General features: G+C 44.3%; 1 protein-coding gene across 1 annotated transcript in view; it reads left to right on the plus strand.

Moving 5' to 3' along the window:
* The window catches only part of ANK2 (ankyrin 2), a 256841-nt gene that overhangs the window by 115078 nt on the left and 128246 nt on the right, over nucleotides 1-13517 (plus strand). The window contains exons 12-15 of the mRNA XM_074950755.1: nucleotides 1144-1242; nucleotides 1397-1495; nucleotides 4388-4486; nucleotides 8293-8490. Of these exons, the coding sequence (XP_074806856.1) occupies nucleotides 1144-1242; nucleotides 1397-1495; nucleotides 4388-4486; nucleotides 8293-8490 (495 nt within the window). The remainder of the gene's footprint in view (nucleotides 1-1143; nucleotides 1243-1396; nucleotides 1496-4387; nucleotides 4487-8292; nucleotides 8491-13517) is intronic.

The following is a 13517-nucleotide window of genomic DNA, read 5'->3' on the forward strand; positions in this document are numbered from 1 at the left end:
TATAAGTAACATTTATTTTAACAGAGACTAGCCATGGAGTAAGATGCCACTCTAGCAGCTGCTCTCCTTCTCTCTCTCAGTGTTTAACCAGCTGTACTTCTAGTTGAGCACTCGCAATTCTGACCATTTTCATTAGAAAAAAACAATAATTATCTAACAAGTTCTTGCTTTGCATTTAAAAAAAATTCGTATTTGTATTTTTCAGCAAGTGTCTCCTTAAAAATGTAAACACTGTGGTCCTGATCTTTCAAGGCTTTGTTGTCCAGCCTAGGTCCCAATTCAGCATCCATCACTACTCAGCAAAGACCGTAAGCATTTGCTTAATGTTAGGCATATGCTTATGCCCCACAGACTTTAAAGGGGCTTAAACACAGGCTTGAAGTTAAGGATATGCTTAAGTCAAATAGGGATGTACTCAAGCACATGCAGAAATGCTTTGTTAAACCTGGGGTCCTAGACCCTATTACCAGGAGTAGTTCCATGGAAGTGAATAGATCTCTTAATGGTAGTAAGGACTATGCTCAGTAGAAAGTGTTAGTCCAAGCTGCCTCTTAGTGAATGCACGTAGGAAACTGCATATAAAATATATGGTAGATATACTGCATAAATATGGACATACATAGATATAGACACATAGGTCAGAGTGTCTTTTTTTTAAAGAAGAATAGAAAAATCAGATGTGATCTAGGAGAAAGGTGAACAGTTAAATATCTTCCCCCATATTTTTTAAATTACTGCAGATAATTTTGAAAGCATCTGTTGGTTTTTATCACCATCATTTTTTAATATATGTTTTTTTTTTCACGTGAGGCAGGCTCCACAATATAAGTAAGCTGTTCCCAAATGGATGGTTTTATATTTGCTTTCTAGTATTTCTTGACTGTCAAAAGGAGAATGTCTATGTTTTGTTAGTTATATGTTTGTCTCCGATATATGGGCAGAAAGCCTTGCACGCTGTTGTGTATTAAGGAAATAGCAGCCCATTAAGATAACTTGGTTTTTTTATCTATGTCTCATACCCTACTATGACTGAGGAACAATGGCATCTGATATTCTAACACTACTGCTTGCAGTGTGCCAGCCTGGAGCTGTGTGGGAACGGTAGCTGCATGCTTTTAGCTAACAGAATTGTTTTTTGCACAGAATGGTTTTACTCCACTGCACATTGCCTGCAAGAAAAACCGCATCAAAGTCATGGAACTCCTCGTGAAATATGGGGCTTCAATCCAGGCTATAACAGAGGTAGAACAGTGTTTCAACTACAAAAAAATTTCCTTCTGTTCTCCCTTTTCTTCTTGTTCCTCTCTCCGTGTCTTCTTATTCATGTTTTATTTAAATGAAGAAGCCCGTCAGCCCCTGTGCAGAGGAGTAAAACTGCTATTGCTTTGTTTCACAGTCTGGCCTCACACCAATACATGTGGCTGCATTTATGGGCCACTTGAATATAGTCCTCCTCCTGCTGCAGAATGGAGCCTCTCCAGATGTCACTAACATTGTGAGTATGGCTTGGATTAGAATAATCACTGCATCAGCTCGTACAGCACGGGACTGAGCTGCCATGTAGCCCAGCCAAAGGTCACATTTTAATGGTTATTTATTACTAACTGAACTTCTCTGAAAAATAACCTCATATATTTCTCAAACACCCATAAAAGGGGGAGGTTGGCTATATAACAGGCACTTTAACCCTTTTGTGGTACAATAGTTTTAGTGTGTTTCTCAGCAGCACTGGGACTCTGAATAGTTTCCTCTGAAAATGACCCTTACCAAGGTTTATCAGGGGCACCCTGAAGGGAAGATTTTGTGTTTCCATTTTCAATACTGCAGTTTAAATCCAAAAGGATAAACATTTTGCTGGTGTCAATGGGCACAGCTACATTGACTTCAATGGAGCAGCGCCATATAAACTGGCAGGGAATTTTTAAAAATTTAAACATAGCAGTTGAAACTAAAACCTAGAAGTTTTAAACTAAAACTGTTCCTTTACCAGACCACGGATGTATTTCCCCTTTAGAAGTAATGGATTTACAATTCTAGAGAACATCACTTTTATTTTTAAAGTCCTTAAAATATGACCTTTGAGAGGTAACACCAAATGCAGGACCTGACTTGCCATGGAAATGAGTGTTTGTGTACCAAACATCCAGCTATTCTAGAATAAATGAGACCAGGGACATTTCCTGGGGTTATATTACATGTGTTTCTTATTGTTTGAGTTTGTTATATTAACAAACTCAAACAATAGTTACTTGCAAGTGTCTGCTTTTTAAAGCAGAATTTTACCAGTAAATAATATTTTAAAATGCTAAATAGAGGTTCTGAGCTAAATTAGTTAGTAATCCATGTACTCTGGACTCACCACCTTTTCTCTACTAGAAAGGTAAACAAATCTACCAGGAGGTTCCATTAAGTATGCATACTGTACTATATCTCTTTTTTTATTTGTTTAATAAGACAAATTATTCATGACACAAATGGTCTCTGCTTTTATACTTTTTATATGGAAGCAATATTTATATAACTATTTTATTAACTGTAAAAAAGCTAACAAGAAATTTTGGGAAAGAAACTAAGTCAAGAAAGGGTCAGAACTGATAACAGATATTAATAAATATTTGGATACAAAGTTTAACATTTTACAATTGTTTGTGCTTGGCAGGTGTCTTCGCTTTTACTTAGCAAATCTCACTAATTGTTTTCAAAAGTTAAATTGCTTCACTAATACAAGTGCAGAATGGTCTTTATAGAAATCTAAACCTGATAATTTGCAAAATGAAAGGCTTATTCACAAACAGAATTAAAACTTTTTAACCGTACATTCTTCAAATGATGATAAGATTTTTATATGATCAAATCCTGCAATCAAATCCTTAGGTAAAACTCCCATTAGGACTGCAAGAATTTGCCCATTATCTGTTTACTAAACATAACTGTTGACCTTATGTAGATTTCAAAATTTATATAAACTGATGGGTTTATATAAATAAATTAACTCCCAATAAGGAGGGTTTAATTACGATATACGATCATCGCTGTGAGTAGATTTGGGTTACTTTTTAACTATCTCAGTAAACAACAACAAAAATTGGTCCTTTTCTGGGCTTGATACATGACTCAGCTCCTAGGTGAGAGGAGAGAAAGCCAGTGGTATAGTAATTACAGTTTAATCTGACAGAGTGTCAACAATAAGAGCCTTCAGCTGGTAGGTATGGTCCATCCATGGTAAAAAGATGAGGCTCTTCTCTTTATACAAGATTATACAAGTAGGTGGCAAATCAAATGAAAGTCTGTCATCAGCAAGAGTTCATGTGTACGTAGGACAAAAAATGTTAGACCGCGATTTATCCTGCTGTGCTGTCATAACAGAGAAGACAAAATAGGTCTGTCTATTGCTGCACTATGCCAATACCTGGTATGTCCCAGACTAGCCACATAGAGACTCTCTTGGTATATTTTACAGTACTGTCCATAAAGAAGATGGTACAGTGCAAGATTAAGCCAACATCTCCAACAGCAGGGATTATTTATTAATTTCTAATGTTGCTTTGCAAACATAGGGAAAGAGAAGTAACATCCAGAGCTTTTCATATTCACTTTCTTACCCAGCTCCTTATACTCTAAAACACTTGGACTTCCTGAAATTCATGTATCCATCTCAAATTGTGTGGGCTATAAAAGGATTGAGAGGGACTAGCTAGCATTCATTGCACACCCAGTGCCAGGGACCACAGTTTTTAGAACAATATCCAGGGACTGATATATTGCCTTTACAATGCCCTCTAAAGCTGTCAGCTCCACACAATGCATAGGAAGAGACCATCTGGAAAAATGTCCCCTTCCATTTTGAAGCTCAGGTGCTCAGCAATCCCTTGAGAATCCTAGGCTCAGTATGTTCTTATCCCCTGGCTATTTTGAAGTTCAAGCTAAAGCACCATTATGTAGAAAACCAGGGAATACCTATGATCAGGAGGGAGTTTCATGTGGAATGCCATTTAAAATGATCGTTTGGTGAATATTCCCAGGCAGCACTGGTGGGTTGTGATTTATTTAACATGTTGTAAGACTCTAAGTGTCAACTCTTGTTTCCATTGAAGTCAATGGCAAAACTCCCATTGACGACAATGGGGCTAGGATTTCACCCTGACCCTCAATGATGCGGTTACCGTTGTCTGTGATCACTGGGGTGCCAAGTGAAATACAGTCTCCAGTCCCTCCGCCACCCCCCAAAAAAGACATGTATATACACACTCTTCTGAATTTGTTGTTATAGTCAGAGCCTCAGCGAGTGTAAGTGATCTTCACTCTACTGACGTCATGGGCATTTACACGACCTGGAAATTGCTTATTTCTCATGACTTGGGACTCTAAAATCTCTGCTTTTCTGCAGCGTGGGGAGACTGCCCTACACATGGCGGCACGTGCTGGGCAGGTGGAAGTGGTCCGCTGCCTCTTGAGAAACGGTGCCCTGGTCGATGCCCGAGCCAGGGTAAGTGTTTCATTGCAACTTCCATACCTTCTCTTTTACATGTAAACCACAATCAAAACAATGGGTTTACTAAGGAAGGATGTTTTTTCTTCAATAGACAATAAAAAGCCACATGTTGCGTATTTATCTGTTTTTGGGGCTCCACCCTAACCAGTTCTTAATACAGTCCTGTACTGTAACTTGTTTAGTTGTATTATTACTCTCTTCTAAATAGTGCAGGTCTGACTTAGAATTGGAGCGCCCAGGTTCTAACTCAATAACAGATTCCAGAGCCACATGCTGTAGATTTATAGCTGGCTGCTGTGAGGCAATTCTATTACAGGCAGGGTCTTTGGCTCTGTTTGCACTGGAGCTGAAGGTGTAATTTCTAGCTCGGGTAGACATACCTGCTCTAACTCTGATCGAGCTAGTGCACTAAAAATAGCAGTTCAGCCATGGCGACGTGAGTGGCAGGATGGGCTAGCTACCCCAAGTACAATCCCATCTGAAACCCCAGGTATGTACTCAGGGCGGCTAGTCTGTCTTGCTGCTCTCACTGGATACACTTCTATGTTTAGCATAGACTCATAGACTATCAGGGTTGGAAGGGACCTCAAGAGGTCATCTAGTCCAACCCCCTGCTCAAAGCAGGACCAGTCCCCAACTAAATATCCCAGCCAGGGCTTTGTCAAGCCTGACCTTGAAAACCTCTAAGGAAGGAGATTCCACCACCTCCCTAGGGAACCCATTCCAGTGCTTCACCACCCTCCTAGTGAAAAAGTTTTTCCTAACATTCAACCTAAACCTCCCCCACTGCAACTTGAGACCAGTACTCCTTGTTCCTTCATCTGCTACCACTGAGAACAGTCTAGATCCGTCCTCTTTGGAACCCCCCCTTCAGGTAGTTGAAAGCAGCTATCAAATCCCCCCTCATTCTTCTCTTCTGCAGACTAAACAATCCCAGTTCCCTCAGCCTCTCCTCATAAGTCATGTGCTCCAGCCCCCTAATCATTTTTGTTTAATCAGAGCTAGGATGGGTGTGTCTGCCCAAGATGGAAATTACACCTCCAACTCCAGTGCACACACACCCTACAACATGCCCCGGGACCTATTTCTGCACCCTTATTGGATTCTGCAACACTACATTCTGTTGTGGAATGGTAGTTAGTTTTCAGTTTACCTAGTAAAGGGAATACCTGTAATTCCATGTCGCAATATTTACTTTTGAATAGTAAATGTGCAAGATAATTATTGGAGCTAGCTTGTATTATCTGAAGTTTAAAGAAAGAATAGATAGAAAAAAATGCAGGTTGTCAAGGGAATGATTCTAGCACATCAGGCAGAATTTCTGTACTGTCTGTTTGTTTAGCTCTGTAACCTCACACTGTGCTTTCTCCCCAGCTCCCTTCAGGACTCCAGTTCTAAAAGACATTTAAACTCTTGAGTTTAAAAAAGTACAATAATGTAAATGCTGAAACAAAACATCAGAGGATTCTGTCTAATCTAACAGCTGAACTTCCACCATTGTTATATATCAAGTGCAATTCTCCCACTGTCCACTAAAATCAATCACATAGCCCTGATTTGTATATGTGTAATGTGGTTTTAAACATTTAATCCTGACAATGCATTATAAGATCTAGATGGAACCAGTTAACACACAAAAGACCAAGCTGTCTAACCACTGGCACTTAAAAGAATTATGAGCCAGATGTTCCTTATGTAATCACTTACAAAGTTTTGTGAATATTTTTTCATTGGCTTTAATGGAAGTTGCATAGGTGTGTAAGATGCGTGCAAAGTGAGTGTAAACCATTTGCAACCAGGATAAGTGAGTGGAAAATTCTGGTTTAGTAGTATTTTACACCCACTTTGCACAGTATAAATGACTATACTGAGAGAAAGAATGGTCCAGTGGTTAGGGCACTGGCCTAGGACTTGAGAGACATAAGTTCCATTCCCTGCTCTGCCACAGACTTCCTGTGTGACCTTGGGCAAGTTACTTAACCTTTCTGTGCCTCAGTTCCCCATCAGTAAAATGGGACTAATAGTGCTGCTTTTTCTCAAAGCGGTGTTGTAAAGATAAATACATTAAAGATTGTGAGACACTTAGATACTATAGGGATGAGGGCCATATAAGTACCTGATGTAGGTAGAGAGATGCGCAAGGCAGTGGAAAATATATCTGAACATGCAATATATCTGAATATATGTGATCACGCCTTAAGAACTTTGTCTTTGGTTATTGGGGAATTGTATTCTGTTGCCATTATTTGGAAAACTGCAAGCAGACAACAACAATACTGTACTTTTACTGGTTATTCATTACCCCTACCAACATTAGTTATGTATTCTTTCACAGGCAGGTCTTTCAAAAGAGCTCAGCACCCAACAGTTCTCGCTGTGCTTAATATTTTGAAAATCTGGCCACTTCATTTAGGTGCCAAAATGGAAGCTGATCTTTGTAAAAATCTAGCCCCAATTATCAGTACTGAACACTTGGAAAATCTGTCCCTCTGTGTTTAAAAGAGCATCTATTTTTAGCCTAGATGTTCCTACAAAAATTAAAATTCCTGCCACAGAAACACATTAAAGCAGTTGCTGTGGCCACAATCAATCCAACCAGTCCCAGGGACATCTTTTTGTTTGATTTCTGTATTAGATGATGCATATTTTTGACAATATTGAAAAATCAACTGTAGTTGGCCACATGCAATATGCTTGGTATATATCAGGTGAAAATTTTAAGCCTGGGTTGTGCTTTAAATGATGGGGGCAGAGGATTCCTGGGGTTAAGATTCCTACTCTGACATTAAACCCTTCATGCAAAAGCAGAAATATCTTTGGATGGTTTAGGGCACTCAAATATTGTGATTTTTTTGGTGTATCATTAGTGCACATTTAACCTCAGTCTATGCAAAATCTATCATTTGGCAATCAAACTGAAAGAATATTATACAATAAAAGCAAAATATAATGTCTCTGAGAGCCAAACTCATACAAATGTGAAATATTTGCTTTTCACCAGGGCAGTTTTGTGCATATTTTTCATGCCAGTAAAAGGCAAATTTTGCACCAAGAATAGAATTTTTCACTATACGTTTGTGGGCTTTAGAAAAATACAGTCAGGAAATTGAGGTAAAAACAACAGCAAATGTTTCTGAGATGTTTCATTGGAAACTGTTCTGTACAGCAGAATCCTCAAATTTGGCACAGCTCCTCTGAAGAATTTGGCTGTTATAGAGAAGGCTTCAGTTACCAGACTGAGGACTTTTTATGTTTCCTCTGCTCACATGTTGGACCCAGATCTATGGATGGACAGCATGTGAGTGTATCACTGCAGTGCTTCTGGGATTATTAAATATCCAAGGACTTCATTTTATGATGACAAATGATTGAAGAGTTGCATGTAGTTAGTTTACATTTTAAAATACACCTGGAAAGCAGCAAGAAGAGCAGGAATAGCGAGTATCTAGAAATTGCTTCCATAGGGCCAGACTCTGAAACTACTTGTGGAGTAAGGTGCTACTGAAGGTGAGTAAGGGTTTCATAAAGTAGTAATACAAAGACAGACAAGTAGGACTATGGTGCAAATGATCTACAGTCATATTTAAAGAAGAAAAGAAAAACAATGTTCCTCCCTACATTTCCCCTCCCTTTGATCTAATAGCAGATTGTTTAATCTCTGCACTGGTACTGAGCATTCCACTGTGTCCCTTATTCTTTTATGTGTGGTGAATGTGTAGAATCTTCCACTGGAATCCATTAGGATGGGGTATTCAGGTTGCTTCTACCGGCATTAACTGTTCACCTGATTTGAGTTGTAGGAGGAACAGACTCCACTGCACATTGCCTCTCGGTTGGGTAAAACAGAGATTGTCCAACTGCTGCTACAACACATGGCTCACCCTGATGCTGCAACCACTAATGGGTACACTCCACTGCACATCTCTGCCAGAGAGGGGCAAGTTGACGTAGCGTCGGTTCTCTTGGAGGCAGGTGCTGCACACTCTTTGGCCACCAAGGTAAGATGAGATGCATTGTGCTAGTCTCCCAATAGGAAAGAGAAGACTGTGATGTGGTTACCAAGCAGGGAGGCAGCTGTATAGTGAGGGAAGCATTTTCACTGAGAAACTGACCTGGTTTTATTATAAACAATAGTAAAACAGATTAAAGCAATATACAGGGAATTTTTCAGATTTCTGACACATTTTGTCTTCCTCTGAAGCCTCAGGTTTTGGTTTAAGCTGGAGACAAAATACTGGACTTGATAAACAAATCATCTTAACAAATTTAGAAAGTACTAGGTTCCTATGACAAAGGAACCTCTTGCCTACAAGGTGCCCTCTGTGTATCCAAATAAACACCTAAAATCCCTAGCATTCTTTAAATAAACAAGCCTCCTTAAAGGCCTTATTTCTTTTAATTGTTTAAATTAATGAAAGAACTCTGGTATTTAACAGCTGAAATGAAATTCTCAAAATATACATTGCGTACAAATCAGAGTATTCTACAACCAGATTGACATTCAGCGTCTTAGTAAATTAGTAAGGTATTGTATCACGTCATGGCATAGTTGATTATGTCAAAGATTGTCCTAAAAATGTTCTACAGTATAGTTTTGTTTGCCTGCCTATTAAAGTGTTAACAGATTCCTAACAGAAGTAATATAAAGGAAAAGGGATATGGGGGATAGAGCAATGAATCAAGAGGTCTTTTCCAAACCCATCATCTGTGATTATGCGATTGCAAATATGGTATCAGGTAGAAAGAAGAGCTCCTTATTTTATAGTAGAAGCTTAAACCTTATATCTTCCAGGGTTTTGAAAATTCTAAACCAGTGGTTCTCAAATGAGAAGACATGGATTACTGGTGGTGCTGGCTGTTTCCAGAGGCTAAATCAATTAAAACAAAGCTAAAACTATACTAAATACTTTCCTAATTTTCCATGTAAGCAATTGCTGCAGGGATGTTGTGTAATCATCGCTAAGAGAAGAGGCAATCTGCAAAGTAATCTTCCTTTGTTAACATGTGATCCATGCTATGGAAAACTTGGGGAACCCCTGATCCAAACTCTATGCAGGTAGCGTAACATAACTTGATGGCAACTAGAATAAACACCACACATTGTCAAAATGTCAGGCAAATATGTGATGGTGGCTCCTTGGTGATGTTTCCAGGACAACAGTTGCAGATCATCTGCCACCTGCTGTCCTTAACCCTTAAGATTTTCATATCAACCTGACTTTTAAAAAGAAACTACTGAGGAAATAATTTGTTAGACAGACATTTTGTCAAAGGTCTAGTGAATCCATATTAACACTTAATAGAAAAGGTGTTTTTAATAAGACAACTTTTCACCCCTACCTCCACAAATGTATGTGTTTATAAAAATTAACTGGATACAGTCCTCCTGTTAGACAATATCTATTTCAGTAGAGCTGCAGAAGCTGTATCTGAATGTATTGGCTATATAGGAACGTGTGTCTTAATATAGTATCATGCTTCTGGGGAGCTGCTGCAATGGTAACACCAAGTTCAGAGCTGTTCTCATTGGATTTAGTTTCTTGCAGATTGTTTGGCCTTTCATTTGCTTCCAGGGACAGATCAATGTAGTGGATAAATAATTAAAAACTCTGTCACCTGTGACAAAGTTCCTCCACTACCTTGGTGGGTCTTGCACTTATTGGCAGATTTGCTCATCTCAGAGATTCACGGTAGCCCTCAGCTTGGCTGTTTTCGTGAACCCACAGTCCAGGTCAACTTCTCCTGTGTCTGACCAGGAGTTGGGAGATTTGGGGGAACCTGGGCCCGCCCTCTACTCTGGGTTCCAGCCCAGGGCCCTGTGGAATGCAGCTATCTAGACTGCCTCCTGGAACAGCTGTGCGACAGCTACAACTCCCTGGGCTACTTCCCCATGGCCTCCTCCCAACACCTTCTTTATCCTCACCCCAGGACCTTCCTCTTGGTGTCTGATAATGCTTGCACGCCTCAGTCCTCCAACAGTATGCATTCTTACTCTCAGCTCCTAGCGCCTCTTGCTCCCAGCTCCTCACACTTGCACCACAAACTGAAGTGAGCTCCTTTTTAAACCCAGGTGCCCTGATTAGCCTTCCTTAATTGATTCTAGCAGCTTCTTGATTGGCTGCAGGTGTTCTAATCAGCCTGTCTGTCTTAATTGTTTCCAGAAGGTTCCTGATTGTTCTGGAACCTTCCCTGTTAGGAGACGGAATCGTTTTTTCGCTCGCTCCTGAGCTATCTGCTTTCCTTTCTTTCCTGCAGCCCCCTGGCCCAGATTTTTCACACTTTTCCTTTTGCTTAGTTTCCCCCCCCGCGTTTGGGCCGGACGCTTTGTTTTTTTGGTTTCGTTTTCTCCCGCTTTTCTGAGCTGCGTCAGTGTGCTGGCCGGTCGCCAGCACCCCCCCCGGATGCCTGCTTTTGGATTTTGCTTTTTGCTTAATTGAAACCCCCAGAGGAGGGGGGGAGGACTGCCGACCCGCTGTCCAGAGAGGGGAGTGGACGCCCCCAGACCCAGCCGTTTTGTTTTTTGCCTGGACTTTTTTCTTATCATTACAACATTCCTAGCTGCCGAGAGCCTTGGGACAGAGCCAACAGCTGCAACAGATGCCAGAGGCCGGAGAACTCGCCCGAGCAGCCGTGAATCATCGTGGAGAGAAGCCGTAAGACTGAGGGATTTCCTTTGAATTATACCCTCGGGGGGGGGGAGTTGACTGCGTTCCAGCTGCGTCTGTGGCGGCACAGGGGTGTAGCAGGGAGCTACCCCCAGATCCACCGGTGCCCCCAACCCCCCCACCACTACTACGACTATCACGGCCCCCGCTGCCTCGTCCCTGCTGGCGATCTGCCATCTGCCTTCGGATCCAGCTGTTTGCTTTGGACTTTGCCTTTCGGACCGGACATAACAACCAACCAAACGAGACTCTTTGGACAATTGTGGTGGGTCGTCCTCCCTCCAACCCCCACCCCCCGGATTGTTTATCCCATAGTTTACCCCTACTACCGGACCCCGATTTTTGCCCCCCCCCCTTCTTCCGGTGTCTCCCTGTCTCTCCCTGCTTACAATGGCAGAGATGGAGAGACGCAAGGCCCCTCCAATGAAATTGGTTGTCCCTTCCCCATCTACCCCCCTGCCCACCCCTCAAGATCTTCCCACCGCCTCCATTGTTAGAACCCCTGCCCCCGCCCCCGCTGGGGCCTCGGCAGTGGGAGGCACCGGGGCAATTACTACTGCTGCTTTGGTTTTTGCCCCATTAGATTCTAGGAACCCCCCCCCAGTTAGACGGAAAGGTCGGGGCGGGCCGAAAGGAAAGGGCCCCGCTAATGCCGCTGGGCCCTCCATGGCAGAGGCTGCCCCCACCACTGTGGCCTCATCATCGATTGTGGCACCCCTCCCAGCTGTTCCCTCCACCAGCTCTGCGACCGTCCCTCCCCCGGCCCCCAGGACGTATGCCCGGGCGGCGGCAGGCTCCCCCTTGCCTGCCGCCTCCTCATCTCGCCCACCCACTACCTCCGCTACCATCACTAGCGCCCGGGGCCCTCTTCCCGCCCTGACCAGGAAACACGGTGTCCGTTGCCTCCTGGTACCCGCCTCGCCCCACGTGGAGGCGTACGTGCAGGCGTTGGCGAAGGTGGTAGGACCCATGGCCATTGTGGCGGCCTCCAAGATGTATGGGAAGGTCGTTTTCTTTCTGGCTTCGGAGACTGCCGCCCAGGAGGCGGTGGAGAAGGGCCTAGTGGTAGGAGGGGTGTTTATCCCCCTAGAACCGCTAGAAGATCTGGGCGTTCGCCTCGTCCTCACCTCCGTTCCTCCCTTTTTACCTAATGTTGCCCTGTTACCCGCTCTTTCTGCCCTGGGAAAACTTGTTTCTGCTATTAGCCCTCTCCCGTTAGGCTGCAAGGACCCCGCCCTCCGTCACGTCCTCTCGTTCCGCCGGCAAGTGCAGATTTCACTGCCGGCGGGGGTGCGTGACGGAGAGGCGCTTGAGGGGTCCTTCCTAGTCCCCTACCAGGGAGCCCGCTATAGGGTCTTTTATTCCACCGGAGAGGCCCGGTGCTACCTCTGCCGCTCGGCGGGGCATGTCCGTAGGGACTGCCCTTTGGCCCGGGGGAGAGAGGCACCTGAGACCCCCGAGACCCGGCAGGATATCGGCCCTGTCGTTGCCGACACCCCTGGCCACCCGGCACCTGAAACCACCCCTCCTCCCACCCGATCCAACGCTGCCCCCGTCCGGGCCCAAGAGGTATCTTTCCAACAACGCCCGGGCGACCACGGGAGTCCCGCTCTTGCTGTAACCACCTCGGCAGAGCCTCCGGAGGAGAGTGTGGCACAGCTATTACCAGGTGCAGGAGAGGGCTCGCCCCAAGGAGAACCCCCCGCCCCTCCTGCTGCCTCACCGCTATCCCCCCGAACCCCTGAACCTTTGCCTCCGCGCCCCGCTCCGCCCCCTGCTACTCAACCCCCAGATGATGCTATGGAGGGCTGGACTGTAGTCCAGGGGAAGCGAGGCAAGCGGAGGGCTCGAGCCCCGCTGCATCCATCTGACGCGGAAGCCCCCCGGAAGACCAGGAAGGGAGGTACTGACCTTGAGCCTCCCGCCTCGGCCACGAGTGAGATCCATTCGCTGGTGTTGGGAGGTGAAGATAGATTGGCATTGGAGGGAGGAATCCCCCCTCCGCGAGGGACCCTCCCCTCCGAAGCCCCGGAGGAAGCCCCTTCTAACCGGACACCACCTGAACTCCCTACGAACCCCGACGTGACCGTTGAGGCGGGCCCTAGCGGAGAGGCCCCCAGGGTAGTAGGAGTCGGCCTCTCCTCTGTGTATGCAGAGATTGAGGCCCTAGATTTGACCCCGGTCACCCAGGGAGGGGATGATTTACTGCCGGCCAGCCTCGTTTTAGGCAATCTCACCCCAGGCCCCCTTTCCCCATGTTCTCTCCCCCTGACTGCCTTTCCGGGTGAGCACCCCACGGAAAGTGGTTTATCACCTGATGCCATGGCTGCCACGACCACCCCGAAGCCAGCATCTAGCAT

The sequence above is a fragment of the Natator depressus genome, chromosome 4, assembly GCF_965152275.1.
Source record: "Natator depressus isolate rNatDep1 chromosome 4, rNatDep2.hap1, whole genome shotgun sequence".
Lineage (NCBI taxonomy): Eukaryota > Metazoa > Chordata > Testudines > Cheloniidae > Natator > Natator depressus.